The following is a 27,777-nucleotide window of genomic DNA, read 5'->3' on the forward strand; positions in this document are numbered from 1 at the left end:
CCACATGCTCAGAGGATCTCCATTTCTCTCCTCTGGCCCTCCCCTTCTCCCATGGCCCAACCTACCCAGGGCAAATTCCTCTCTGCAAAGCAAGGGGAAGAGAAACAAATACCAGCTTGCCTATCCTGCTCATCTCACCTGTTGCAGCTGATACCAGGGAGGACAGCGCGCAAGCAAGAAGGGAGGAGGTGAGAGACAGAGTGGAGGGCATGGAGGAGGCTGGAGGAGGAGGTTGGTGAGTAAGAGGTTAACTGGGCTCAGGGCAGGATCCAAGTCCAAAACCCTTCTCCATCCCTTGTGGGTCATGTAGGAAGAGAAACCTGCACACTTTCAGTAGGGCTTGGAAATGCAATTCAGCTATTCTATTGCGGCCTTAATTCCAATGGTCACCTTTAAACTGACTTTCTTTGTGACACCCCCTTGCCCACCCAGCAGGGGGCTGGGGAAAAGAGAGGTGTAAAGACACTCTGAAGGAGCCCGGGTTACATCACAATGTCCTTTTCCCTTTCTTCTCACCTGGAATCTCTCCATATAGTATAGGGAAGGAAATGTTCATGATTTCTTAAATTCATGGTACAGTATTCACCTGCCTGACCCTAATCCCTTGGAAAAATCCAAATGTCCACATCCGGCTGGCAGAGAGGGACTGGTTTTAATTTCTAAGCTAACATTATTGTGTGGGAACCAGCTTTCTTTCTTCTGGGTGGGAACATTTCACTTCAAAACTGACAGGGTCACATAAGTTCAGTATTAGAGGACGGCACAAGTGACAAATTGCAATACAGAGTTATTGAGTGGGAGTGGCCACTGAAAGGTCACCCAAAAGAGGACCAAAGAGCAGACAGATTTGCATAACATGTACTTGCGTTAATTTATATGTATAGATGCAAACTGAGAAATAATAACTGGGAAACTGGGACAAAGAGAGAGAAATAATCATTGTGATTTAAAGAGAAACTACAATTATGTAAGATTTTTTTTTCTTAGATGGATCGCCTTGTCCAATATTTTTTTGGGGGGAAGGCTAGGTCTCTCCCCTCTCATTCAACAGAATAGTGGACTGCATTGCACGACTGTTGTAAGCCACTCTTGACCAGCCTCAACCCCACCCCTGTATGCAACCCCCTGGGTGTTGCCTACTTATCTACGCAACTTGCTCCACCACATCATGTTCCCATTACAGGAGGAAATGAGCAATACCTTTGCAAAGGAGGTAAAGGTCAGGAAACAGAATGCTGCTGAGGAGACGAAAGGTCAAGGAGTGAGCATGGCGGCTAGACAGGTGTGGCATGTCTTATGCTGCGGGGGTGGGTGTGCCCTCACCCTGAGACACCATCCCTACATTTAGGGTGGCATAACAACCCTAATAGAATTTTGCCAGTGATAGCATTCAAGCGACTTGACCACGAATCAGAATGAGCTTGAACAAGTTTAGATTACATAAGCAACCCTAATATCATGAGAGGATGAGCAGGATTCTTAAAAAAGTGCCCCCTGAAGTTTGAGAAGGCAAAGGCTTGGGATGTCAGTGTCTTCGTCATTTTACAATATTAGACTTCATATTCTTTCCTGTATGACGCTGCCCAGCATTAAGATGTTTGCTGGCTCCCTTAGAAATTTCCTTAAATGTACTTTTCATAGCTGTCCTCTTTGTTTTCCTCTTGATCTCATTTCAAGGCACCGAACAGTTAAGCGAGTTCAACTTTGATTTTCAAACAGATTAATAGAGAAGGTAAAATATAAGAGCAGTTTCCAATAACTGAACAGCTTAACAAAAACTTGCCAGACTGGTTTTGCAGGGAGGGGTAAGCCCTTACCTCTCAGGCAGTTTTATGAATGGGATTTGCAAGTGAAAAGACAATGGGAAAGTTTTCCCCACCCTCCTACTGCAGAGAAATATTTGAGGTCCTTCTGGGAGAGCTCCACAACAAGATCTAGATCCTCCTTAGAGGTCTGGTTTGATTTTTGTGGCATTAAAAGCCTCTCTTCTTCATCCACTGCTAGGTCTGAAATCTTTAGATTAGCTCAGAGCTTTCCAAATTTTTCAGGTTGGTGACACACTTTTTGGACATGCATCATTTCGCGACACAATCATTCAGTTTTACTAGCAAACCAGAGGTTAAACTAACCCTTTTCAGCCCCAGGAGGACAGTGGGGAGCATTTGTGTGACACACAACTACACACTGCAGCCGACACACTAACGTGTCGCAGCACACAGTTTGGAAAGCTCTGGATTAGCTGTTCACCCTGCGAATAAAGTTGTTAGTACTTTTTCTTTGCCCTGCTAAAGCTCCGGAGAATCTCCTTTCTCATTCAAAATTTGAAATAGCATGATGAGGGCTAATCAGTGTTGCAAAATGATATAATTTGGTGGTGTGAGCAGATGGCCTGAACTACCATCTTGTGCAGTTATGTCATCGCTCGCCCCACAACTTGCCCTGTTCATGTTGTATATGGTAGGCTTGAAATCAAAGGTGGCGACTCATGAGGAAACACCCCCCCTTCTTTCACAGAGGAGACCAGAATGTATTTGGCACATACCTGGAGACCGACAGCTTTCTTGGCCCTGGTCCTGGGAGCAATCATCATTCTCAGCTACATCTTCCACAGAACTGACACAAAGGTAGGAGTTCTCAGACTTTCCCCCTCCATTAAAGCTCATGTCTGTCCGGTGAAATCAATAATTCTGAAGTTTTGTGTGTGTAAATGCACTGTGAACATTCATCTGGTGGAAATGAAGAGTGGAGACTGCGAAGGTAGTGTGCAAACTCTCACCGTTATTTCTTGTTGCAATTTTCAAGAATTTCATTTGTGGAGAGCTGAAGAAGCAGTCAGCAGCAAACGAAATGGCTATGGATATTGGTAAGGGCTTTTGCTTTCAAACATCCATAAAACATTTATTTATTTTATTCATAAGAGTATTCCTAAACAACCAACTCATTAAAAAAACTGATGTGCAATAAAATCACTAAAATATCATTAAATTATAAAATCATAAAATACAGAAGAAACAGCCGTCAAATCAAATTAATTCTACAAAAATGCTTAGCAAAGCAGAAATGTTTCCAGCAGATGGTAAAATTGTGGGTGTTTCTCTAATGTCAATGCAAAGGGGGTGTCCAAAATATTAGGCAATTATGCTAAAAGTCTTAGTTTGTGTGGAAAGTGAAAAGCAATATACCGGTGGGGGGGAGCACACTTCTGTTGATGTAATAAAGAAAAAACAATTCGAATATCACCTCCCCCACAAAGGATAAATGAATCCCATGTTTTCAGACATTTCTAGCATTGAAATCGCAGACAGCAGGAGCAAAATTTGGCCAATGAAAGATGGAACCCCGAGACATACTAGAATGGAATGGGCAGAAAAGGACAAAGAAATTAAAGCTGTCCTTAGAAAACTAGATGACCTGATGCCCAGCATCACTTTCATGGATATCAATACCACCACAAGTGCTAAGAACAGCAAGGCCACCATCTTAAACTACAAAAGCTCTTATTGTGTTGGTGAGCATTTGATGGTTCGACTGGATTTATACAACTACTTGGGCAAGAGGAAGGAATACGGAGGAGACTTCTTACGAGCGAGGATCTTCTCTTCAAGTCTTAGGGCCGGAGCTTCTGGGCACATCACAGACTATAGGAATGGGACGTACCTGGTCAATTTCACTTTATTTTGGGAGGGCAATGTCAGAGTGTCCATCTTGCTCATCCACCCCAGCGAAGGAGTTTCAGCACTGTGGGCTGCAAGGAAAAAAGGCTACGACAAAATAGTTTTCACGGGCAAATTTTTAAATGGGACATCAAGTGTCCACACTGAATGTGGTTTTAACAAGACCACAGAGACAGAACTGTGTGAGTATCTAGATGTACGAGACCGAGAGGCCTTCTATTGTGAGAAACCAAATAATGTACCTTGCGATGCTTTTGTTAGCCTGAAGTCCAACAACAAGCCCATCTCCTACCTCACTGCCTTGGAACACAGCCTTTTTAGCAGGTATTGTTCTTCGCTTCAGGCTGCAAAACACCTGGGGTCCCACCAGCCAATTGTTACCATTGTTTTCTGACCCGGGGGGGGGGGGATATTACACAGTCTACATGAGTACCATGTATTTAAAGCACACGGCTTCCCAAAAAGAATCCTGGGAACTGTAGTTTGTTAAGGGTGCTGGGGATTGTAGCTCTAGAACATTACACTTCCTAGAATTCCTTGGAGGAAGTTATGTGCTCCAGATATGATAGCCATCTTTAAATATCTCAAGGGCTGTCATATGGAAGATGGAGCAAGCTTGTTTTCTCCTGCTCTGGAGGGTAGGACTATTAACACTATTAATTTTGGTTCCTCCAAATCAAGAGCACTCTGGGGTCAGTCTTGAGACATTTCAATGTAATACAGTGGTTTAAAAGGTAAAGTAAAGGGACCCCTGACCGTTAGGTTCAGTCGTGGCCGACTCTGGGGTTACGGTGCTCATCTCGCTTTATTGGCTGAGGGAGCCGGCGTACAGCTTCTGGGTCATGTGGCCAGCATAACTAAGCCGCTTCTGGCGAACCAGAGCAGCGCACGGAAACGCCGTTTACCTTCCCACCGGAGCGGTCCCTATTTATCTACTTGCACTTTGAAATGCTTTCGAACTGCTAGGTTGGCAGGAGCAGGGACCGAGCAACAGGAGCTCACCCCATTGTGGGGATTTGAACTGCCAACCTTCTGATCGGCAAGTCCTAGGCTCCGTGGTTTAACCCACATCCATCTTCAAATATCTTCAAATATCTCAAGGGCTGTCATATGGAAGATGGAGCAAGCTTGTTTTCTCCTGCTCTGGAGGGTAGGACTATTAACATTATTAATTTTGGTTCCTCCAAATCAAGAGCACTCTGAGACATTTCAATGTAATATGGGGATGTGGCTGTGGCTCCATGGTAGAGCATCTGTTTTGCAAGCTGAATGTTTTAAATTTGATATCCAGCATTTCCCTATAGGGGAGCTGCTGCCTGTCGGTGTAGACACTATTGAACTTGATGGAGCAATGCTTTGACAGGCAGCGTCCTTGATTTCACACACATCCTCCACAGCTGGAACACTCTGGGGTCTGTCTTAAAGAAACTCCAATATAACTTTCCATTTGCACCTAATGAGAACACGACAATACAATAATCATCTTGCCGGAACACACCAAGAACCATCTAGCCAAGGCTTCCATTTCCGATAGAGGCCACTGAGGTGTGAGAACGGGGTGGGATAAAGCCCACAGCACTCTGGGTAATGGACTTATATTCCAACTTGATTTTTAATGGCCATTTTTTTTCTCATAAAGGTCCAACACTGGAGCTGAGATCCCTCAGACATTTGGGGACATTCGTGTCGCTGCCTGTGAAAGTGAGCTGGACATTCTGATTATTGTCACAACTTTTGTGTGGTCCATCCAGGGGCATGCCTAGGGGTTGGTGAGGCTGGCCCCTTCTAAGGGGGGTGGGATGACACAAAAACCATGCCTGTCCATTTTGAAGTGGCTAGTAGCCTAGCCCGCCTGTCCACACACTCCCTGGGCTTCTCTTCCACTGCTCTGGACAGGTGGGCCACAAGAGACAGGCGGTGCAGATACAGCTCTTTGCCAAGGGTGCAAGAAAGCCTAGGTTCGCCATCCCCAAGCATATTTTTTCTGGGCTCAACCCAACCTAGTGACTCTGGCCCCCAACCTCCTCCTGCACCCCAACCTCTTGTGTGCTTTAGGAGATTCCCAAGAAAACCTCTTTTCATTCAGCCAGACCTTTTGGATCTTGGCGCCTTCTCCTCTATTTTAAGCTAAGACTTTTGGGCTGCTCTCCTGCCTTCCACAGTTTTTAATTTTATCCTTTATTGCTGCTCTTGTCCTCAGACCCTCCAAAACCAATTGGCGTAGAAGCAGGAGGCCAAATAATTACAACAAATAACTCCATTGCTATTCTGGTTCTTCCCCATCCTTGAAAATGACGCCATCTTCAGGGCTTGCACACAGTTTGCCAGGTGCGGAATTGAGGGGCTGCAATAAAGGGTTTTCCCTGCTGGCTACTGTCCTTCTTCCTATAGCTTTGGGATCCCCAATGATTGCCCAGGAGGCTGTGGGACCAGTCACACTTTCAACCCTGTTTTTCCCCCCTTACAGTGCTGTAGTCACAGAGCTCACTGGCACCTGCTTGTCTCTCATTTCCTTTTGATAGGCATGGCGATGACCACTGCAAGCGAGAAGTGCAAGCTTGGCATGAGGTCCCCATCTCCCAGGGGCTTCGTCTGGCAGAACCAGTGGCATCCTGTGTTCTGCAGCATGTCAGCTTTCCATACCTTGGATAGGATTAACGCTTGCTTGAAACAAAAGATCATTTACCTCCTGGGAGACTCAACTGTGCGGCAATGGATGGAGTATCTCACAAAGAGAGTCAATAGTACGTTCTCCCACCTAGATATAATCTTAACGTAGCAAAGCTTCCAGTAATACACAGTGCCTGCTTCAGATAACTCACAGTCCTTTCTACCCGCAAAAGAGCCATCTCCTAGTTTAAGTCTAGGGCTGTAAGAACCATATTGTTGTTTTTTTCTTGGCTACGACATTCATTATATAAAAGACTGAGTAGCAAGGTATAAGATGGAAAGGAAAGAGTATCCCAAAGAGGTCCCCAGCAGTCACACCCCAGAACTTTACCTCCTTTGTCACCTGTACACTCCCCACCCCCTGCCCGACACACGCAACATCTGTTCTGTGCTTGGAGAACACCACCCAGCCAAGACTCCGAGTTTCCTCCTCAGTCTGCTCAACTATAGGGCTTATTTCCAGTCATTCACTGCTGCCTTGGCTCTTGATCCTCACCTAGTTATGACAATACACCTTCCACGGGCCACTCTGATCCCTGATTGATCCTTTTCTAGTCTTTGCCTATGCATGCACCAAGGGAGTAGCAGCAGTGGGGGGCTGCCGGGGCAATTAGCCTGGGTGCGTGGGGGGGGGCGATGCTCATGCCGCCCTCCCCAAGCCAGCCCCAAAGCAGCTCAAGTGTCACTTCAGCAGTGAGGGCTGGGCTGGCACACGGCAGGCTCCGTTCACCCTCCAAGCCCACATCCCTCTCCACGCACCGGGCACCAGCACAGCATGCTCTGATGCTGGCATGCACGACCCACAACCACCAGCATGGCACCTTGGGATGGCAGTGTAACAACCAGCACCCCCTACAGTGCCTACAAAAGGTGTCTGTAAAGATCTCTCCCCCCCCCCCATAAATCCACCTTGGTTTACAACCATAATCAGTTCCGGAGGCCCGGTTGTAAACCAAAACAGGTTGCAACCCAAGGTGCACTTTCACCAATGGGGCCTCAAAAAAATAAATAAAAAAAAATTGGTTGTAATCTGAAAAAAAGGACATGCACTTCCTGGTTTGACTTGGTTCTAATCCAAAACAGTTGCAAACCAAGGTAGAACTGTATGTGAGAGACAGTTTGCTCTTTCTGCTCAGTTCCTGTTTGGAGAAAGGACATCTAGAAGATGTTTGTCCTCTGCTCTGTGGGAGTTCTTTGCAGTATGGGCCCAGCCTGTCAAATAGGACAGAGATAAATTCTTTGCCCTGAAGCAATACAATACAAATATTTATTACAGTCATAGACCAGCATAAAAGGATGGGATACGGTCATTTAAAATCTGAAAAGCATTTTGGAAAACTAAAGGGTATTAAAACAGAAGGTGAATATAAAAGTCTATGAGAATTTAAAAGGAGCTAAAAGAATATAAAAGAAGGGATAGGAGCATTGGGCGGGTGTGGAAGAGCATAAAAGATTGATATATAAAAGACTTTACCAATTTACAGAGCACTCTGATATGTTCATTAAATCTGCTTTGTGGCACAGGTCATCCTGCGACAAATTTTGAGCACTGCTGTGCAGAATCTAGCAACATTATATGTTGGAGCAGGATTGGTATCTGAGAGCAGCAGGGAGGTATAGAATTGCTCTGTGAGGCCTGGGTACTTATGAAGTAGTGGAGAAATCAGGCTGATATAAATGTCTCTGTAGTTGTCCTGAAACAAAATAGCACCATCAGATCCAAGAGAGTACACCAGCCATGCAGAGTTTTCCCCACAAGAAGTAGTCCCCTAATTTTTCTAAGGGCAATGACCAAAAAACTTGTACTGATTTTTTTTTCTCTATTCCCACATTAGCACTGAAATATCTCAAGCGCTATGCAATCGGGAAACCCGACCGACTGGTCGCAGTGGACATGGCTAGAAACATTCAAATCAATTGGAAAAAACATGCTCACCCCTTTGTAGGCTCTTCTGAGTACACAGTGAAAGACCATAGCTATGTCGCTTGGGACATTGACCTTGTGGCAGGTGACAGAGACACAGCAGTTGTCATCTCTCTGGGCCAACACTTCCGTCCCTTCCCCATCGAGCTCTTCATTCGAAGAATGATCAACATCCGGGGAGCCATCCAACGTCTTCTCCTGAGGAGCCCAGACACAAAAGTCATCATCAAAGCAGAGAACACCCGGGAGATGTCAATAGACCAGGAGCGATTTGGGGACTTCCATGGTTATGCCCAATACCTTGCGCTAAAGGACATTTTTCAAGATCTGAAGGTGGGCTTCATTGATGCCTGGGACATGACAGTTGCCTATGGCACAAACCTGGTTCACCCACCAGATCACGTGGTTGGAAACCAGATTGATATGTTTTTGTCTTACATATGTTAAGGCAGTAGAATAAACCCAGAGTGAAAGCTTTAATTATGCAAAGGAAAGGATTTTGAATGGGGCAAGACAGTCAGCTAAACATGTGGAACATTTTTATCAGTTGCGTTTAGACGCCAAAGCACCAAAACAAATAACAGATGAAGCAGAGAATTTTGGATCGGAAAATGTAGCAGTTAAGGATATGGGACACATTTGGTGGCTGCGACAAGGGCTGCAGATATATATCAGAATGGTTTACAACAATTACCTATAAAACCATTCTAGCTAGCTAGCTAGCTAGCATCTATCTAAAATAAAACAGGAATTGGGGACCAAGCGGGCTTTCTCCCGAAAAGGCATTTGTCGGACAATGTAAGGAATATAATTGACATTTTGGAAAAGTTGAAAGTGAATATAAACACCAAGGCGGTTTTGATTTTTGTGGATGCCGAGAAAGCCTTTGATAACATTTCTTGGAGTTTTATGTTGAAGAACCTCCGGGGGATGGGGGTAGGCCAAGGGTTCGAGAATGGTATAGGTGCAATATACTCTGAACAGAAAGCGAAACTAATTGTAAATAATGTGGTTACAGAAGAGTTCAAGATTGAAAAAGGGACACGTCAGGGGTGCCCTATCTCCCCACTACTTTTTATATCGGTCCTGGAGGTTTTGCTTAATATGATTAGGAGGGACCAGTTGGTTAAAGGGATTCAGGTCGGAGCTAAACAATATAAATTGAGAGCATTTGCAGATGATTTAGTACTTACATTGCAAGAGCCAGAAGCTAGCACGAAAAGAGTTTTGGAAATAATTCAAGAGTTTGGTCAAATGGCAGGATTTAAATTGAATAAGTCAAAGACAAAGGTTTTGGAGAAAAATTTGACACAGATAGAAAAAGAAAGGTTTCAGAACGAGACAGGGTTGACTGTGGTTAAAAAAGTGAAATATTTGGGTATAAATATGACAGCTAAAAATGTGAATTTGTTTAAAGATAATTATGAAAAAACTTGGAGAGAAGTGAAAAAAGATTTGGAGATTTGGTCCAATTTAAAGCTTTCCTTGTTAGGCCGAATTGCAGTTATAAAAATGAATGTATTGCCAAGAATGTTGTTTTTGTTCCAAGCATTGCAAATAATGGATAAAATGGATTGTTTCAAGAAGTGGCAAAAAGACATATCTAAATTTGTCTGGCAGGGCAAAAAGCCCAGAATTAAATTTAAGATATTAACGGATTCAAAGGAAAGAGGGGGGTTTGCCCTGCCAGACTTTAAATTGTACTATGAAGCGGCAGCTTTCTGCTGGCTGAAAGAATGGCTGCTTCTTGAAAACACAGACATTTTGGATTTGGAAGGTTTTAACAATATTTTTGGGTGGCATGCATATTTGTGGTATGACAAGGTTAAAGCACATAAAAGTTTTAAAAATCATATTGTCAGAAAAGCACTATTAAATGTCTGGGTTAGATATAAAGACTTGCTGGAAAATAAAACTCCAAGGTGGCTGTCGCCAATGGAAGCTAAGGCAGTTAAAAAGTTAAATATGGAGTCCAAGTGGCCAAGATACTGGGAAATTTTGGAAAAGGAAGGGGACAAACTGAGATTGCAGAGTTTTGAGAAATTAAAAGGGAAGGTGAGAGACTGGTTGCACTATCATCAAATAAATGAAGCGTTTAAACTGGACAGTAAAATTGGCTTCCAGGTGGAAAAATCAAAATTGGAGACAGAACTGTTAGAACCCAGTACTAAGAATCTGTCAAAAATGTACAATTTGCTGCTGAAATGGAATACACAAGATGAAACGGTTAAATCGGCCATGATTAAATGGGCTCAGGACATTGGTCATAATATTTTGTTTGCTGATTGGGAAAAGTTGTGGACCACCGGGATGAAATTTACGGCATGTAATGCCTTAAGAGAAAACATTATGAAAATGATATATAGGTGGTACATAACCCCAGTCAAGCTTGCAAAGATTTACCATTTGCCTGACAATAAATGTTGGAAATGTAAAGAAACTGAAGGTACATTTTTTCATCTTTGGTGGACTTGCCCGAAGATTAAGGTATTCTAGGAAATGATCTATAATGAACTTAAAAAGGTATTTAAATATACTTTCTCCAAGAAACCAGAGGCCTTTCTCTTGGGTATTGTCGGCCAAGGGGTGTTAAAGACGGATATAACTTTCTTTATGTATGCTACAACAGCAGCTAGAATACTCATTGCGAAGTACTGGAAGACGCAAGAGCTACCCACACTGGAAGAATGGCAGATGAAGGTGATAGACTACATGGGCTTGGCAGAAATGACGAGCAGAATCCGAAACCAGGGAAGAGAAGCAGCGCAAGAAGAATGGAAAAAATTTAAGGACTATTTAAAGAAATATTACAAAGTTAAGGAAAGTTAGAATGATGTTGGACTGGAAAGTAAATGGTTACTATTAGCAATGGTTAAGACAAGGAGAATAAGGAAGATTAGTTTAAATCTAAATTAAAATAAGGGAAGATTTGCTGAGTAATCGATAAGAATTTGGAATACAGAAAAGGGAGGCATGAGGAAGTCGGGGAAGTAAGGTACAAGAAATTAGGATATGAAATGGTACATGTTTTTTTTGTTTTGTTTTTGTCTTTGTATGTTTATGTATGTTATGTTTATATGAAAAAATTCTTGAATAAAAATATTTAAAAAAAATAAAAATAAAACAGGAATTACCTAACAGTGGTGGAAACTGGTATTGCCTGCATAAGCCTGACAGAATAGAAATGTTTTCAGGCGTTTAAAAGTTGAAACAGAAGATGCCTGTCATTGGCTTTGACTCCCCCTACTGGTGCCCTCCTGCCATACACCCCAGATGGATCGTTGTTGGTTAACCCTTTTCTTTGATTACCAACACCCCCTATCCATGCCTTCCCTCTGTATCAGTGAGTTATTCTCCATGTCTGAGGCCCTAACCCTCCTACCTCTTGCCACATGCACTTATAGACAGGTAGAGCAAGGAAAGAAACTTCCTCACCTGAAACACTTGTTGGGCTGTGGGCACTGCCGGTCAGTGATAGACCAATGGCCTGGCCATTTTTGTGACCTTAAAAACACTGTATGCAAGTCACGCTCACAAGTAAAACCAGAGGCAGCTGTGTTCATTGTCCCCAGAAGCAGGCCCAGCATTACACTCTTAAACATGGCTAGCTTTTGTGCTGGGAAAAATGTCTGTCCTTGGTTCAAATATGTTTAGATGCCTTTTCCCAGAGCTGGGGGATAAGCCTATCTGTAAAGTGAAATCTCTCTTGCTCTCGCTCTCCCAAGTGAGAGGTTTAAGCCTGCCTGTCTATTACAGCACTCTGCTTTGTTCTGCCCTAATCCTATGTTTGGGGAAACTTTGAGATTGCTAGCTTGCTTTTCTTAGTGAGCTTAGTGCCACATGCTCAGAGGATCTCCATTTCTCTCCTCTGGCCCTCCCCTTCTCCCATGGCCCAACCTACCCAGGGCAAATTCCTCTCTGTGAAGCAAGGGGAAGAGAAACAAATACCAGCTTGCCTATCCTGCTGATCTCACCTGTTGCAGCTGATACTAGGGAGGACAGCGCGCAAGCAAGAAGCGAGGAGGTGAGAGACAGAGTGGAGGGCATGGAGGAGGCTGGAGGAGGAGGTTGGTGAGTAAGAGGTTAACTGGGCTCAGGGCAGATTCCGAGTCCAAAACACTTCTCCATCCCTTGTGGGTCATGTAGGAAGAGAAACCTGCACACTTTCAGTAGGGCTTGGAAATGCAATCCAGCTATTCTATTGTGGCCTTAATTCCAATGGTCACCTTTAAACTGACTTTCTTTATGACACCCCCTTGCCCCACCCAGCAGGGGGCTGGGGAAAAGAGAGGGATAAAGACACTCTGAAGAAGCCCGGGATACATCACAACGTCCTTTTCCCTTTCTTCTTACCTACGCAACTTGCTGCACAGCATCATGTTCCCATTACAGGAGGAAATGAATGAGATTGAACAAGTTTAGATTACAGAAGCAACCCTAACATCGTGAGAGGATGAGCAGGATTCTTAATAAAGCACCCTCTGAAGTTTGAGAAGGTGAAGGCTTGGGATGTCTGTGTCTTCGCCATTTTACAACATTAGACTTCATATTCTTTCCTGTATGACACCGCCCAGCATTAAGATGTTTGCTGGCTCCCTTAAAAAGTTCCTTAAATGTGCTTGTCATAGCTGTCCTCTTTGTTTTCCTCTTGAAGGCACTGAACAGTTAAGCGAGTTAAATTTTGATTTTCAGACATATTAATAGAGAAGGTAAAATATAAGAGCAGTTTCCAGTAATTGAAAAAGGCCAAAAAGGAATGTATTCAGGCATTACCATCTATGTTTTTCCTTGTTCTTCCTTGTCTTCCGCTGCCATGGACCCTTTGAATATTATCTTCCTCTTCTCCCAACTGTCTTATTGTTCAATTTCATGGCAGCAAACAACTCCTTTGCTTCTCTGTTATTGGTAGCAGTTAAGGGAGTGCCATGCTGCAATGCTATTAATTTAAAGGGCAACTCCCCTCTAGATTTGTTGCTCTAGGCCTCTCTAAAGTTCCTGCCTTTTTCACAGTGTTTCAATGCTGAGATCCTGAAAGATCCAGATTTCTACTCCTCCCCAGGTTCAATTAGGTGCTTTGTGAGTCATTCTCATAATGCTATGTTTCGTTTGGAAATGATGAGATTTAATTACTATGTCTCTGGGACATAGTTGGCTTGGGGCCAACTCCCCATGGGACTCTGAGTCCCTTAAGTCCATGATTGGTCAGAGAAGAATGGATGGAGGCAGGATCCAGGGGAAAGCAAGGCATTTCTGTTATTTTTCTGTTGCAACAGAGTTCCTTCCCCTCCTTGCAAGGAGGTAGTACAGTGGTATCTTGGTTCTCAAATTTAATCCATTCTGGAAGTCTGTTCCAAAACCAAAGCGTTCCAAAACCAAGGCATGCTTTCCCATAGAAAGTAATGCAAAACAGATTAATCCGTTCCAGACTTTTAAAAACAACCCCTAAAACAGCAATTTAACATGAATTTTACTATCTAATGAGACCATTGGTCCATAAAATGAAAGCAATTATCAATGTACTGTACTATAAAATAAATAAAACACTATTGTAGATGATAAAAATTAAAATTATTTTTTTTTCTTACCTGCACTGACGATAGTCATTGTTTAGATGTGGGGCTTAACAATTATTTCACTGTTAATATACTTCTTCTTAATTGTATTTCATTATTAATATACTTCTTCTTAATTGTATTTCAGTTCAGCAATTACTTTGATAAAATACATATTTTGTTATGTGCAAATGGCTTTAGATACCTATTAGCATTAGCTTCAGATACCATATAGCATATATTCAACACAAGATACAGTGACAATTTGTTGTTGACAAAGGAAAGCTGGGCATATAAAGGGCCCCGTTACCTTCAGTAGCTTAGGGCCTCATCAAACCTAAATCCAGCCCTGGACACATATGGTGGCCAGCGCAGGAAGCAGGGGTCGAAAAGCCCCAGTACAGAGAGCAGAACACCTTTGTGTCCTGCCCACCATGCCCAAGGGTAGACCTGGGTCATTTTTGTAGAGGAAAAGGGAGAGCAGCACAAAACATCAGACAGAAAGTAAGAGGCAGTGCTCACATCAAGCTAAAAACTAGGACACTGATCCAAAGAATTATGGCTAATAGATATTTAGCTCAGCTACACTGGCAAAAAAAATATGTTTTCAGTTGTTTTGCATATGCAGCCGCTGAAGAGAATACAATTCAACCGCTACCTTCTAAAATCCATGACATTCTAGTTTTATGCAAGCACATAGTGTTATTTAAAAGCATACGGTTTGCATAAAAAGAGCCCTGGTGAGACTTCACTTTAAATATGTACATTTCACTCCATTTCTGCGAATGTTCAGGTTAAAATAAAGCAGTGAGTGTGCTAACTCCATTCCTGTTATTTTAGAGTCAACTCTTAGCATTATTTTCCCTAGAAAAATATGGAGATCATCTGCACTGCAGTTATTGAAAAGAGGGCAACCATCTGTTCATGAACTTCTACTTCCTCGGATGCCTGGTATGCTATCCGCTGCAGGCAGGGCATAGAGAGAGAAATAAATGAAAGCAGTGAAGTCAGAGGGCAACCAAGTGCAAGAAAACTCATCAATTAGAAGGCAGAAAAGGATGACTCAGTAGATTAGCTTTATTTCTTTACTAAAGAACTTTGAAGGAGCCCATTGTTCTTTGCTGCCTAATAATTTTGTTTCTCTCTCCACGCCCTGCCTGCAGAGGATAGCATACCAGGCATCCGATGAAGTAGAAGTTCATGAAAGCTTGTGGTGAACTACATCTGTTTAGCCTTTAGAGTGCCACAAGACCCTGTATTGCTTTTCTTGCAACAAACTGACAACAGTGCCTCCTTCTAGAGGTTGTATTTTGGCCCTGCAAGGAACTGAACAACCACTCTTTACACAAGCTGCCAGAAGCAAGATGCTCCAAAACTCACATCTTCACCCTGCCCCAACCTTAAATCAGAGGAATCATTACTGCTCTTTATTATTAATAATATTTCAATATTATTAGGGACGCGGGTGGCGCTGTGGGTTAAACCACAGAGCCTAGGACTTGCCGATCAGAAGGTCGGCGGTTCGAATCCCCGCGATGGGGTGAGCTCCCGTTGCTCGGTCCCTGCTCCTGCCCACCTAGCAGTTCGAAAGCATTTCAAAGTGCAAGTAGATAAATAGGTACCGCTCCGGCGGGAAGGTAAACGGCATTTCCGTGCGCTGCTCTGGTTCGCCAGAAGCGGCTTAGTCATGCTGGCCACATGACCCGGAAGCTGTATGCCGGCTCCCTCGGCCAATAAAGCGAGATGAGCGCCGCAACCCCAGAGTGAGAAATGTTCCTGTTTTCATTTGAGGAATGTTGTGTCATGAGACAAAGATTCTTAAGAGCAGAAGCAGGCAAGGCCTAGGCAGTGCGGCCTACGAGGCCTACACAAATCTTTCAAACCTGTTAGCAGTAAAATGCTGTGTCACTGTGACTCATGACTCATCTTGGGTTCCCTATACAGTGGTACCTCGGGTTAAGTACTTAATTCGTTCCGGAGGTCCGTTCTTAACCTGAAACTGTTCTTAACCTGAAGCACCACTTTAGCTAATGGGGCCTTCCGCTGCTGCTGCGCCACCGCCGCACGATTTCTGTTCTCATCCTGAAGCAAAGTTCTTAAGCCGAGGTACTATTTCTGGGTTAGCGGAGTCTGTAACCTGAAGTGTATGTAACCTGAAGTGTATGTAACCTGAGGTACCACTCGGGTTACAGACGCTTCAGGTTGTGTTTTTTCGGGTTATGGACCAGAACGGGTTACTTCCGGGTTTCGGCGGTCGCGCATGCACAGAAGGGCTAAATCGCGCTTTGTGCATGTGCAGAAGTGCCAAATCACAACCCCTGCATGCGCAGACACGGCGCTGTGGGTTTGCGAACACTGTGGGTTGCAAATGTGCCTCTTGCACCGATCATGTTCGCAACCCGAGCGTCCACTGTAAGTGTAACCAGCCCTCTCTGTGGGCCTCAGTGTAGTGTGTGTGTGTGTGTGTTTCAGCCAGTATGTTGTGCTGTTGCAGATAGAGCATCTCCAGGAATCCAGTTAATCAGTAACCAAGATTTGTGCCTCTGTGAAGACTAAGATAGCTGCTATGAGCACTCCTTGTATACTCTTTGACTATGCTGTTTATGAACAAGTTTATTTTCTTCAGTAAACCTTTACTCTGTTCATGAAGAAGACTCTGCTTGATTAATTTACTGCTACATGATATGTTGGAGGGTATGGGGCGATCCCATGTTCATTAAAGGGGGCAGCAACCTCAGCAGCTTTTAAAAACAGGTTTCCTCTCATAGACAGCTATAAAGCTGTTACCTGGACATCTTTCTCCTCACACATTTACAAAGCACTATTTCTGTGTTTACTCTTCTTCTGATGCCTCTTTGGGAGAAAGGTTCTGCAGAGGGTAGTAATGTGTCCTCACCAGAAGGAACTCAAGCATGTAAAAATGAAATTGGTTTTTACCATGAATTTCTATTCACTGATTGAGTTCCCCTTCAGTCTTAAAGCAACATTCAGATATGCTACACTGATAAGAGTTGAAATCAAGAGTAACTCTCTCCTCTCACACAGCTGATCAGAATGCTTTTAGGGCAGATCCTGAGGCCGCCAACTTTATTGGCCCTTGTTCTGGGAACAGTCCTTGTCCTCAGCTACACCTTCCACAGAACGGAGATCAAGGTAGGAATCATTCCTCACCCAGTTCTTTCTATGAAAATAAAATGTTGGCAAAGCGAAAGAGTGGAATATAAAGTGCCTTAAAGAGGTTTTTTTTTTTCCTTTTTAAAAAGAGGGTCACTCCCTGATGTTACATCCAATATGTGCTTAGTGCTTGGTGACCCTTAAACATAAAGTGAGCATCTCAATTGGAACTTAAATAAATAAAGAGAGACAGAGAGAGAGAGAGAGGAGTTTTGACCACAATATTAATTTAGAGTTCCCAGAGGTATGACCATGTTAATCTGGAGCTGCAAAAAACAAAACAAATCAGCACTTTAAGAATCTAGCAAATGCATTGCTGCATAGACTTCTGTGGATCTAAGCCCATTTCATCAGATGCATGAAATGAAATCTTTGTAGGTAGGAATATATATATATATATATATATATATATATATATATATATATACACACACCATATTTTCTGCTCTATAAGACGCACCAGACCACAAGATGCGCCTAGTTTTTGGAGGAGGAAAACAAGAAAAAAAATATTCTGAATCTCAGAAGCCAGAACAGCAAGAGGGATCGCTGCGCAGTGAAAGCAGCAATCCCTCTTGCTGTTCTGGCTTCTGTGATAGCTGTGCAGCCTGCATTCGCTCCATAAGATGCACACACATTTCCCCATACATTTTAGCAGGGAAAAAGTGAGTCTTATAGAGAAAAAAATACGGTATATGCACACACACACACTTCTGAATGGCAATGCGATGCAGAAACCACAGTCATTATAATAAGAGATTAAATGTATGCTACAAATGTAGCAATTTTACCAGGTCTTTTTTTTTTCCAGCCGGAACATACCAGAACGGTGTACCAGGACCTCTCAGTTGGGCCAAGGAAGTGGAGGGAGAGACCTGACCAGCCTCAGCAAAGCCCCGCTGTGCCTCTGATTCATGAGGAGACCCTCCCAGGAGGCCAAAGGGGACATCCACTACGAGCTCTGGAAAGGGTCTCCTTGCAAGTTGGAGGCACACCAAGGCTTAGTTGAGGCTCTTCAGCCTCCTGGCTAATAGTAGATGCGTGTGAAAGCTCTGCCTCAGCTGAGCAAGCCCCCCACGCCATTCTGGCTCACACGAGCCAGAGATGCAAGGTAGGGATTCATTCAGCTGCTCAGATAAGGTGCAGAAGGCTCCCCTCACCTCAGCTGAGCAGCCTCAACAAGCTTGAAGTGAGTTTTCTGAGGGAAGTGTGTTCCAGCACCCTATGTCTGGGAAAAATGCACTGAATGTTACGTTGCCTTGTTTGTTTGTTTTCTAATATTTATATTTTATTAAGGTGATTTCAGTTAAAAGAAATAAAGTGGGGGAAAGAAGGAAAAGTGAGAGGGAGAAAAACAACAAGGATACATATAAATGGGAAAATATACCAAAAAAGAAGAAACAGTATACAATATTCCCATACATTCATGTATAAATTGCTATAGTGTTGTTGTCCTAGTGCTTATGAAAATGTTAATAGCCTACTACATTTTGTATAAACTCATTCCAAGTGTTCTTGTATTTATCCACACAGTGTCTGCACCTGTAAGCCGTCCGTTCATAAATTGCCTTGTTAAATCAGACCAACTGCCATGTAATCCAATATTTAGCTTTCGGTTGAGGCCAATCAGAGACCTCTGGGATGCATGGAACTGTGCATGTTTGTGTGTGAAAGTGACCCCCTTCCCCAGTCCTTTTGTCCCTGCCACCTGATATTTAGGGGAATACTGCTTTTGTATATGGAGTATCACAGATCATTACTTACACCAGAACTGCATGAAGCTGACAGCTCCTCTTAAAAAACAAAGTTGGCATTTTTGGCCATCACCATATTAAACATCGCTTGTTACATTGTGCCAGTTCACCTCTTTGAAACAACCCCTCCTATGCTTTCACAGTTTAGCCAAATCCAGCCTGAAGATGTATATATGTATTTATTCAGCAAGTTATAAGAGGAAAGTGGGAATCTATCATTCAGTGCCTGTTTCCGCAAATATATTGCCATTGAATTGTGAGGGTATTGGCTTGATTCTGCCTCCAGAAATCAGTGGCCTGAGAATAAACTCCCCCCACCCCTCTGTTTGGTGATTCAGGATGAGAAATTATTTTGGGGAGCTAGGGAAGAACCCACATTTTGGTTTCATCGTTTCCAATTTGCTGCAAATGAACCCATTGGAGCTGAGGCAGTGTCTCTGTGCTCACCCTTGAAATTATTTATTTTTAATTCCACACTCAAGTTTACCATCTTTGGAGGCCTTGGGAAGCAATTTAAAGAAAATGAAGTTCCTGCAGGTATTGGTAAGCATTTTCTTGTTAATTTCGTAACCACACCAAGCATTATATCAACACAACGCATTGTGAACAATGTTCATTTTCAATAAAGAAAATATGTGGTGCAGCTTATTCCCTACCTCTGTTTCCCAGATTCTTGTAAATTAAAACATTTTTAAGATGATGGAGGGATTGCAACTTGGTGGTAGAACAGTAAGACCTAGGACACAGGTAGGCAAACTAAGGCCCGGGGGCCAGATTAGGCCCAATTGACTTCTAAATCCAGTCCCAGAATCAGTGTATTTTTATATGAGTAGAATGTGTCCTTTTATTTAAAATGCATCTCTGGGTTATTTGTTGGGCTTGCCTGGTGTTTTGACATAAGCAGAATGTGTGCTTTTATTTAAAATGCATCTCTGGGTTATTTGTGGGGCATAGGAATTCGTTCATTCCCCTCCCCCCCAAAAAAAATATAGTCCGGCCCCACACAAGGTCTGAGGGACAGTGGACCAGCCCCCTGCTGAAAAAGTTTGTTGACCCTTGACTTAGAATGACTGCCCAACATTTCCCATTAAAAGGACAACGTAGCAGCTAATGTGAAAAACCATCTGCTTGAGGCCCTGCAGAATCTGCACCAATTTACAGACAGTCCATAATACTGGGCTACATGCACTAAGTGTCTAATATAAGGTGGCTTCCTTTTTAATACTATTAAATGCTTCAATCACAGACAGCAGGAGTGAACTTTGGGCAATGAAAGATGGAACCCCGAGACATGCTAGAATGGAATGGGCAGAAAAGGATAAAGAAATTAAAGCTGTCCTTAGAAAACTAGATGACCTGATGCCCAGCATCACTTTCATGGATATCAATACCACCACAAGTGCTAAGAACAGCAAGGCCACCATCTTAAACTACAAAAGCTCTTATTGTGTTGGCGAGCATTTGATGGTTCGGCTGGATTTATACAACTACTTGGGCAAGAGGAAGGAATACGGAGGAGACTTCTTACGAGCGAGGATCTTCTCTTCAAGTCTTAGGGCCGGAGCTTCTGGGCACATCACAGACTATAGGAATGGGACGTACCTGGTCAATTTCACTTTATTTTGGGAGGGCAATGTCAGAGTGTCCATCTTGCTCATCCACCCCAGCGAAGGAGTTTCAGCACTGTGGGCTGCAAGGAAAAAAGGCTACGACAAAATAGTTTTCACGGGCAAATTTTTAAATGGGACATCAAGTGTCCACACTGAATGTGGTTTTAACAAGACCACAGACACAGAACTGTGCGAGTATCTAGATGTACGAGACCAGGAGGCCTTCTACTGTGTGAAACCAAAATATGTGCCATGTGAAGCTTTCGTCCAGCTTTCGTCCAACAACAGACCCATCTCATACTTAACAGCCATAGAAAAGAGACTTTTAAACAGGTACATTCTTTTCTGTTCAAATGCTTTATCTTAGGGAAGTACTGAAAACTCCTATGGGATCCTCTAAAAGGTTATTTGAAAACAAAATCTGAGTGATGATATCTTATCATCTCTGCTGGCCATGTTGGAAGAAAATCTCCCTTGTTCCATCCATTTCCAGAACCAGGGAAGGTTTCTTCACAGACCATTAAGTGCACACCCTCCAATATTTCTCCAATGAAAATAGGGACATCATAATAATAATAATAATAATAATAATAATAATAATAATAATAGTTTTATTATTTATACCCTGCCCATCTGACTGGGTTGCGCCAATCACGCTGGGTGGCTTCCAACACATATAAAAATATAATAAAACATTAAACACTAAAAAATATAATAAAACATTGGCTCAGGGGTTGCATAACCCCATGCCCTCCAACATTTCTCCCATGAAAATAGGGATGTCCTAAGGAAAAGTGGGACATTCTGGGATCAAATCAGAAACCTGGACAGCTTCTGTAAATCTGGTACTGTCCCTGGAAAAAAGGGATACTTAGAGGATCTGAAAGTGGCTTTTGAAAACAGGGAGAAGTTGTGCTTCCATCTCTTTTCCAAAGTTCGGTTATCAAAACAGTTACAAACAGGTGTTCCCACTCCCCTTCCAATGGAAGCTTGGCTCAAGTGTTGAGTTTCCAGCAGTAGCCATTAAGGTTTGTAAAAACCTAATTTGTCCTCCTCTGCTTTTCTCTAATGAGTATTTTCTCTTTCTTGAACGTCCAGTGTTGGAATTCAGATACCTCAGAATTTCGGGAACATTCGTGTCGTGCCCTGCAAAAGTAAGCTAGACTATCCGTTTCTGGTCACAACTTGAATGCAACAAATGATGAAATTGAGGGAGGGCCTGTATTTTTAATTGGTATTGTAAGACTGAGGTGCAATGTGGCAAGAACAGGACTATTTGAAAAAAGATGATGGGAGGAAGAGTTTGAAAGGGGCAAGAGAGAGAGGTCATGGGAAGAATACTGCAAGGGAGAAAATTCAGTTATTGTTTAGGATGACTTGATTTCCTACAAAGATGAGAATCTGAATAGCCAACCACTTCCTGGAGAGGTCTTGTGTGGTCAGAGGCAGTATCAGCGTCTACTTCCTTCTTCATCCTCTCATTTGTTATATTTCTTCAGCGAGTAAGGTGACGAGAGAGAAGTGCAGGATTGGGATGGCTTCTCCTGTCCCCAGCGGCTACGTTTTGCGCAACACCTGGCACCCAGAATTTTGCTCCATCCATGATTTCAGCACTTTGGATAAGATCCGTGCGAGTCTGAAGAGCAAAATGATTTATCTCATGGGGGATTCAACATCATTTCAATGGATTTATTACCTTACCAAGAGAGTGACAAGTACGTCCTGGCTGAGTTTTGGATTTTCTCACTCTTCTGAGATCCAAAATGTTGTTTTCCTTCCTTCCTTCCTTCCTTCCTTCCTTCCTTCCTTCCTTCCTTCCTTCCCAGTTTAGAAATTTTGGACTACACCCTCCTTTGAACAGCAGATCCCCAAAACCTGTTATTGCAATGGGCAGTTTCTTAAGTTTCCAAAGCAGCTTGCTTTGCAAAATGTGGGAGGTGGGACTGTAGTTTAAGGCAGTGGTTTTCAGCCTCAGGTCCTCAGATGTTGTCGAACTACAACTCCCATCATACCCAGCCAACTTAGTCAATGACCCAAATTGAAGAACACTGGCTTTAAGGAATGCAGCCCTCTGTAGGTACACAAAGATAGCTGCATAATTCTGTGGCATTAGGGTCTTCAGTAGAGAGGAGTTTCCATGCCTTTTTACATGAGATACAATCCTTGACATTTCCAGTTAAAGTATCTGGAACCATCTGCTTGCTAACAAGTGCTCTACCACTAAGTTATGGACTCTTGGACCTGACTACCTAGTATTGTGAATGAGCTCAAGTGCTCTGAATAATTTTTGGGGAGGGAATGTTGTTGGACCCTTGGAAGATCAAGACATGTAGGGTAGAAAAGTTATCCCTTCTGAAACAACAATGGGATAATAGCTCCGCCCAAGGCATGATGGAGAACAGCAACAACCAGGAAAAGATAGACATAACATTTTACAAGGACAGGAAGAAACACCATGGACAGAATAATTGCTACACACAGGAAGATAAGGGATATAGTTTGAATGATTCACCTGTTGATTCACAAACCATTTAATGTGTCAATACAAATGGAAGGCATTAATATTGCAGTTGTTGTATAAGGGATTGTTATTTTGACTGGAGTGTAATTGAAATTAATAAGATTTTGGAATACAGAAATAAAGTAAATCATCAAACCATCAATTCTAGCACACAGGGGGGCACCTAAATTATATAATTTGACATCTGAATGGTTGGTATTAGTAATTGTATTATAATATGGCATTGTTATAATGAGGCTATAATTGGAATATTGTAATTGAAAACTAATAAAAATATTATAAAAAAGAAAAGCTGTCCCTTGGAACCATCAGAACTTCCTTGCTATTAGTTTTCAAGACATTCCTATTAAAGTATTTCATTTCCTCTTTCCAACCTCTTCTTTGTTAGCGCTGAAGTACTTTGATCACCAAAGTGTTCCAGTCTTCAAGACACGTGTGGCTTTGGACCTGGAGAGGAACACATTCATCCAGTGGAAAAAACACGGGTACCCCCTCGTGACAAAGTCCTTCTATTCAGTGAAAGATCTGAATTACATTGCTCGGGAAATCGACCAAGTAGCAGGGGACAGCGACACAGCCATCGTCATCGCTATAGGCCAGCACTTCAGACCATTCCCCATGGATCTCTTTGTGCGAAGGGTTGTAAACATTCGCCGCGCCATTGAGCGCCTTCTCCTGAGAAGCCCTGACACGAAAGTCATTGTCAAAGCAGAGAATATCCGAGAAATGAATGCAGACACAGAGCGATTTGGCAACTTCCATGGCTATGCCCAATACCTTGCCATGAAATACATTTTTCAAGGTCTCAGGGTTGGCGTAATTGATGCCTGGGACATGACTATCGCCTATAATTCAAACACAGTTCACCCACCAGAACAAGTGGTTTGGAGCCAAATCATGATGTTTCTAACATATCTCTGTTAAGAATGACCTTGGCCCTTATGATCAACGGAGAGAACCGTCTTGCCTGTTCCATTTGTGGCTGCTAGGCTGGTGACTGGAGCAGGCCGATTGGACCACGTGTCTCCACTCTTGAAGGCACTGCAGTGGTTGCTGGCCCAATTTAACGTGTTAGTACTAGCATGCAAACCTGCAAACAGCTTGGGATCCAAGTACTGAAAAGCGCCTCCCTCAACCATCTTGAGCCCTACAATTAGCACGGAGTCCACCACCGAATGCTGCCTAGTTGGTACTGATCCGGGACAGGGGTCTTCTTGTTGGCAGTTTGCCATTTATGGAATGCCCTCCCTGGTGAGATGTGTCTGCCTCCCTCACTAACATTCTGGAAAAACTTTAAAATATTCCTCTTCACCCTGGCTAAAAGATGCCATTCCTAGAAACCTTAAATTATTAGCTATGGAATCACTCTCAAATAGAGAATAATCAGACTGGGGGCAGCTGCTTCTGTGTAAGTAACCAGCAGGAAGCCTCTTGGCTAAATCTCAGTGAGAAACATGATCTATCACGGGAAGTATCTTGGGAAACTGAGCTTGTGTGTAACATCCTGGTATGCATTTGCTAATAGCCTAATCTTCCAATCCCAGGGTGGCTTCCGCTGAGCCAGGTTACAACAACTGTTGCTCGGGCTGCACTAGATGAGCAGCAGTTCAGCTTTTTATTCATAGGCAAAAGTACTGCACATGACAGAGTAGAAACCAGAAGAGGGAGCTAAAGGCACTGAGAACATACACTAAAATATAACTCTGCATTGATTTCTAGTTGTGCAGGGGGACTTGCCACCATTCTGTTTACCAAAATGTGCCCTTGTGCTTGTGTGGAATGCTTTTCGTTTGCAAAAGGAATGCTTCATCATACCTCTGGAGGGCCATTAGGCTATTCAGTTAAACTTGGTGCCTGACCCTTGTCTGTGTGTCCAGAAGCTACCTTGTCAGAAATATGGCTTGGATTTCAGGATAGAGAAATCTGTCAGCTTTGGCTTTCCAAGTTTCCAAGTTTCTTAAATTCAGTTACCTGCATTTCCTCTACAATTAGATTTTTATTTTTAAAGGTATCCTCACGAATCACCACCAGCATATTAGTGCAAATTTCTCCTATTAAACATGTTTCTGTATGCAGTTTTGACCAATATACACATTCTTGCAAGCAACTTTCCCGAATATAATGTGTTTTGTATGTTATTTTTACTAATATGTGCACTACTCTTTGGAACTCCCTTCCCATTGATCTTCGTCAGGTTCTTTTCTGTATTGGTTTCAGCAATTATTTTTGTTTCCACAAGCCTACCAAGACATGTAATTTTCATATATGTGTAGCAACCATTTTATTTATATTTTTAAAAATTGTGCTAACTTGTTTTTCATGTTTGTTTTTATCTGCATATATAAAGAAAGTTTTAGATCGTCACTCAGTTGCCTTCTGTCAAGGAAGCGACTTACAAATTTTATTAAATAAATAAAAATAAAATCAATGGTCTGGACCTTGAAGCTCTCTATTATCCAACCAGCTGTTTGATAATATGTATTACAGACTCTCTGCAAAACTGGATGAGTGTGTGCAGAATGTGCTGGAAAAAGATCTCCGTGGAACAGAAGGGGTGTGGAATAACCTTTGCTAAACCTCCTCCAGGAGAAATCGTCACCTTCCTTTTTTTACACATGTCTCTAAGAGGTAACTCAAACTAAGGCAGGGGTTGCCAGTGTGTCACCCATATATTCCTTCCTTGGTACCCACAAGGTCTTCTCTACCTGCTGAAGTTTGGAGTTCTTGTTTTAAAGTATTCTGTTGTAGCTTATAGAATAGGTGGGTTGAGTAGCTGGCTCCTACAAAGTAAGCACAAAAAGAATGTGATGTTTTGGCAGATAGGTTATGCCAGCCTGATCCTGGTACCAGATCTACCAGTGCCAGGATCCTAGGAATTTAGCTGTGACATGGGATAGCCCCATTAACGACTAAAGTAAGTGATTCCAGGGTTCCACCCATTTGCAGGTAACGCCTTCTGAGCTAGGAAGGCATTTGGGGAAGTTTTTAATGTATGACATTTTAATGTATTTTTAATCTTTATTGGAAGCCGGCCAGAGTGGTTGGGGAAACAGATGGGTGGGGTACAAATAATAAATTATTATCACCTAGTGGAAGGTATGTATGTGGTGGTTATTGTGCAGAGAGGTAATCCTGCATATCCCCAGGGGGTCTTAGTTCCCCACTCACCATTATGTTCAAAGTTGATACACAGAAAGCAGCAAAAGGAATTAGAAGAGTGAATAAAGCCGCCTTGTAACTTGGTTTAATAGGCTTGGGCATGGAGACAGCATGAACTATGGACTAAAGCTGTCCACATTAAATTTCCTTATGTACATAAGGGAATATTGATATTGGCAATGGGTTCTTTCATGTGCTTGTTGATAGTTTCCAAAGACTCAAGAGATGCTGTTGTCCTAATGCCAACCTTTTGGTGGCTTTTGCCTCAGGCCAATTTCACTAAATCTCCACACCAGTCAAATTCACCCACAACCTGGTTTTGCTACTAGGGACAATCAGACTCTGACCCCAGAACTGACCCATTTGTGTTTCTGGCTAACTTTGACTGTTTAGCAATTTTTCAAGGCCTGCGTCTTCTGGCGAGACCTTTAGTCAGGGCAACCATCTTAGCCTAACCCAACCACTGGCTTCCTTCTTCAGTTCTTCACCAGCCAAGTATTGCTAACACACTTGGGGTGAGTATCTTAATATTCAGACCTCAGCTCTCCACTTTTGACCCTAACCCCTCAGTCTTCTCAAATCTTTGCCTCACACTTCGCCCATCAACTGACTTTCCCAACCGACTTTCCGAACTGACGTTTGTTTTCCACAACTGACAATTAACTACCCTTTATCCACCAACCAAAACTTCCAGCCAATCAGAGCCTGCCGTTCCCTTGACCAATCAAAATGGAGTTCTCTGATCCAGGCGCCTATAAATACTCGAAGCAGCGCTCTCCCTCTTTCAGAATTTGTTGCCAAGCTGCTACAGCCAAACAGGCCTGCAACATGGTAAGAGTTCAAGGCTTTGGACTTTGACGGTGTTGCTCTACATCAACAGAGGCCACAGAAACCTTTTTTTTTTTAACAAAGAGCAAAGAATGTACAGATATACACATAGCATTTTTCCACACTATGTCTCAAATTTGCTAAGATTCTTCCATCCCCAGATGGAAGAATAAAATATTGAGGGGGGGGGCAGGTAAGCCCTACCCTGCATAATCAATCACATGATATAAATAAACTAATAATAAAATTTTATTTATATCCCGCCCTCCCCACTCCGAAGCTGGGCTCAGAGCGGCTAACAACAGTAAAATAATACAACATTCTAAAATCATTTCATTATATTGGTACATTCACACTATTTGAATGGCAATGGCCATCAACTTTGGTAGGGCCTGTCCCCATAAAAAAAATGGGGGGGAGGGACCTCAGTCTCTAGGCATTGGCTTCTATGCCCCTCCCACCTTATTTCTTTCTGTATATTATGCTCCCTCACCTGTCCTTGAGCCCAGTGCAGCACTGTACTTTGATTCCTATAGTCAGAGAGTCTGTGTTTTAAATGGCCTGCCTGAGCATCATGCCTTCTTCCGTCCTTGAGATCAAACATCAGAAGTTAGAGGCGAGGTCAGGTGGTTGGCAGCAGTTTTGAGGAAAAAGAGGGAACCCTGCACCCACTATGAGAGAAAGAGAGACAGCAACAGAAGCAGTTTTGAACAAGGAAATGATAGACCCAGAAAGAGGGCTAGCTAGGAGTTTGAAAGTGGTCTCCACCTGTGTTATTCATATATTTGTAAACAAGCAAGGTTTGTTTGCTTGCTTGCTTGTTTTTAAGGACCAAAGGCTCAAGTACTTTCCAAAGGAAGCCATCTGCTGGTAATCTCTACCCTGGAAGTATTATTATCAACATGATTATT

At 42.8% G+C, this 27,777-nt stretch overlaps 2 protein-coding genes and 2 long non-coding RNA genes across 6 annotated transcripts in view; 3 read left to right on the forward strand and 1 right to left on the reverse strand.

Moving 5' to 3' along the window:
- LOC310750802 overlaps nt 1-27,777 on the forward strand; it is a 375,302-nt gene that overhangs the window by 2,487 nt on the left and 345,038 nt on the right. The window lies entirely within an intron of this gene.
- LOC310750487 (NXPE family member 1-like) lies at nt 129-25,307 on the forward strand. Its single transcript, XM_083588725.1, has 7 exons — nt 129-188; nt 16,866-16,973; nt 19,231-19,291; nt 19,995-20,691; nt 21,457-21,512; nt 21,858-22,073; nt 23,268-25,307. The coding sequence occupies exons 2-7, from the start codon at nt 16,875-16,877 to the stop codon at nt 23,801-23,803; spliced, it is 1,665 nt and encodes a 554-aa protein (XP_083444851.1). The 5' UTR covers nt 129-188; nt 16,866-16,874; the 3' UTR covers nt 23,804-25,307.
- LOC310750598 (NXPE family member 4-like) lies at nt 2,462-8,909 on the forward strand. Of its 3 annotated transcripts, XM_083589021.1 has the most exons (4): nt 2,462-2,624; nt 2,803-2,863; nt 3,278-3,998; nt 8,180-8,382. In XM_083589021.1, exons 1-4 carry the CDS (start codon nt 2,526-2,528, stop codon nt 8,244-8,246), a joined length of 948 nt encoding a protein of 315 aa, XP_083445147.1. In that variant the 5' UTR covers nt 2,462-2,525; the 3' UTR covers nt 8,247-8,382. The 3 variants fall into 3 exon arrangements, with proteins under 3 accessions (XP_083445147.1, XP_083445146.1, XP_083445148.1); XM_083589020.1 differs by lacking the exon at nt 8,180-8,382 and having other exon boundaries at nt 3,278-4,083; XM_083589022.1 differs by lacking the exons at nt 2,462-2,624; nt 2,803-2,863; nt 3,278-3,998 and adding an exon at nt 5,553-6,418 and having other exon boundaries at nt 8,180-8,909.
- Nucleotides 25,254-26,684, reverse strand: LOC310750724. Its single transcript, XR_014542192.1, has 2 exons — nt 26,048-26,684; nt 25,254-25,659 (listed from the first exon to the last, which is right to left on the reverse strand). It is a non-coding gene; the product is annotated as an uncharacterized lncRNA (long non-coding RNA).

The sequence above is a fragment of the Podarcis filfolensis genome, assembly GCF_964270895.1.
Source record: "Podarcis filfolensis genome assembly, chromosome: 15".
NCBI classification, from domain to species: Eukaryota; Metazoa; Chordata; class Lepidosauria; order Squamata; family Lacertidae; genus Podarcis; species Podarcis filfolensis.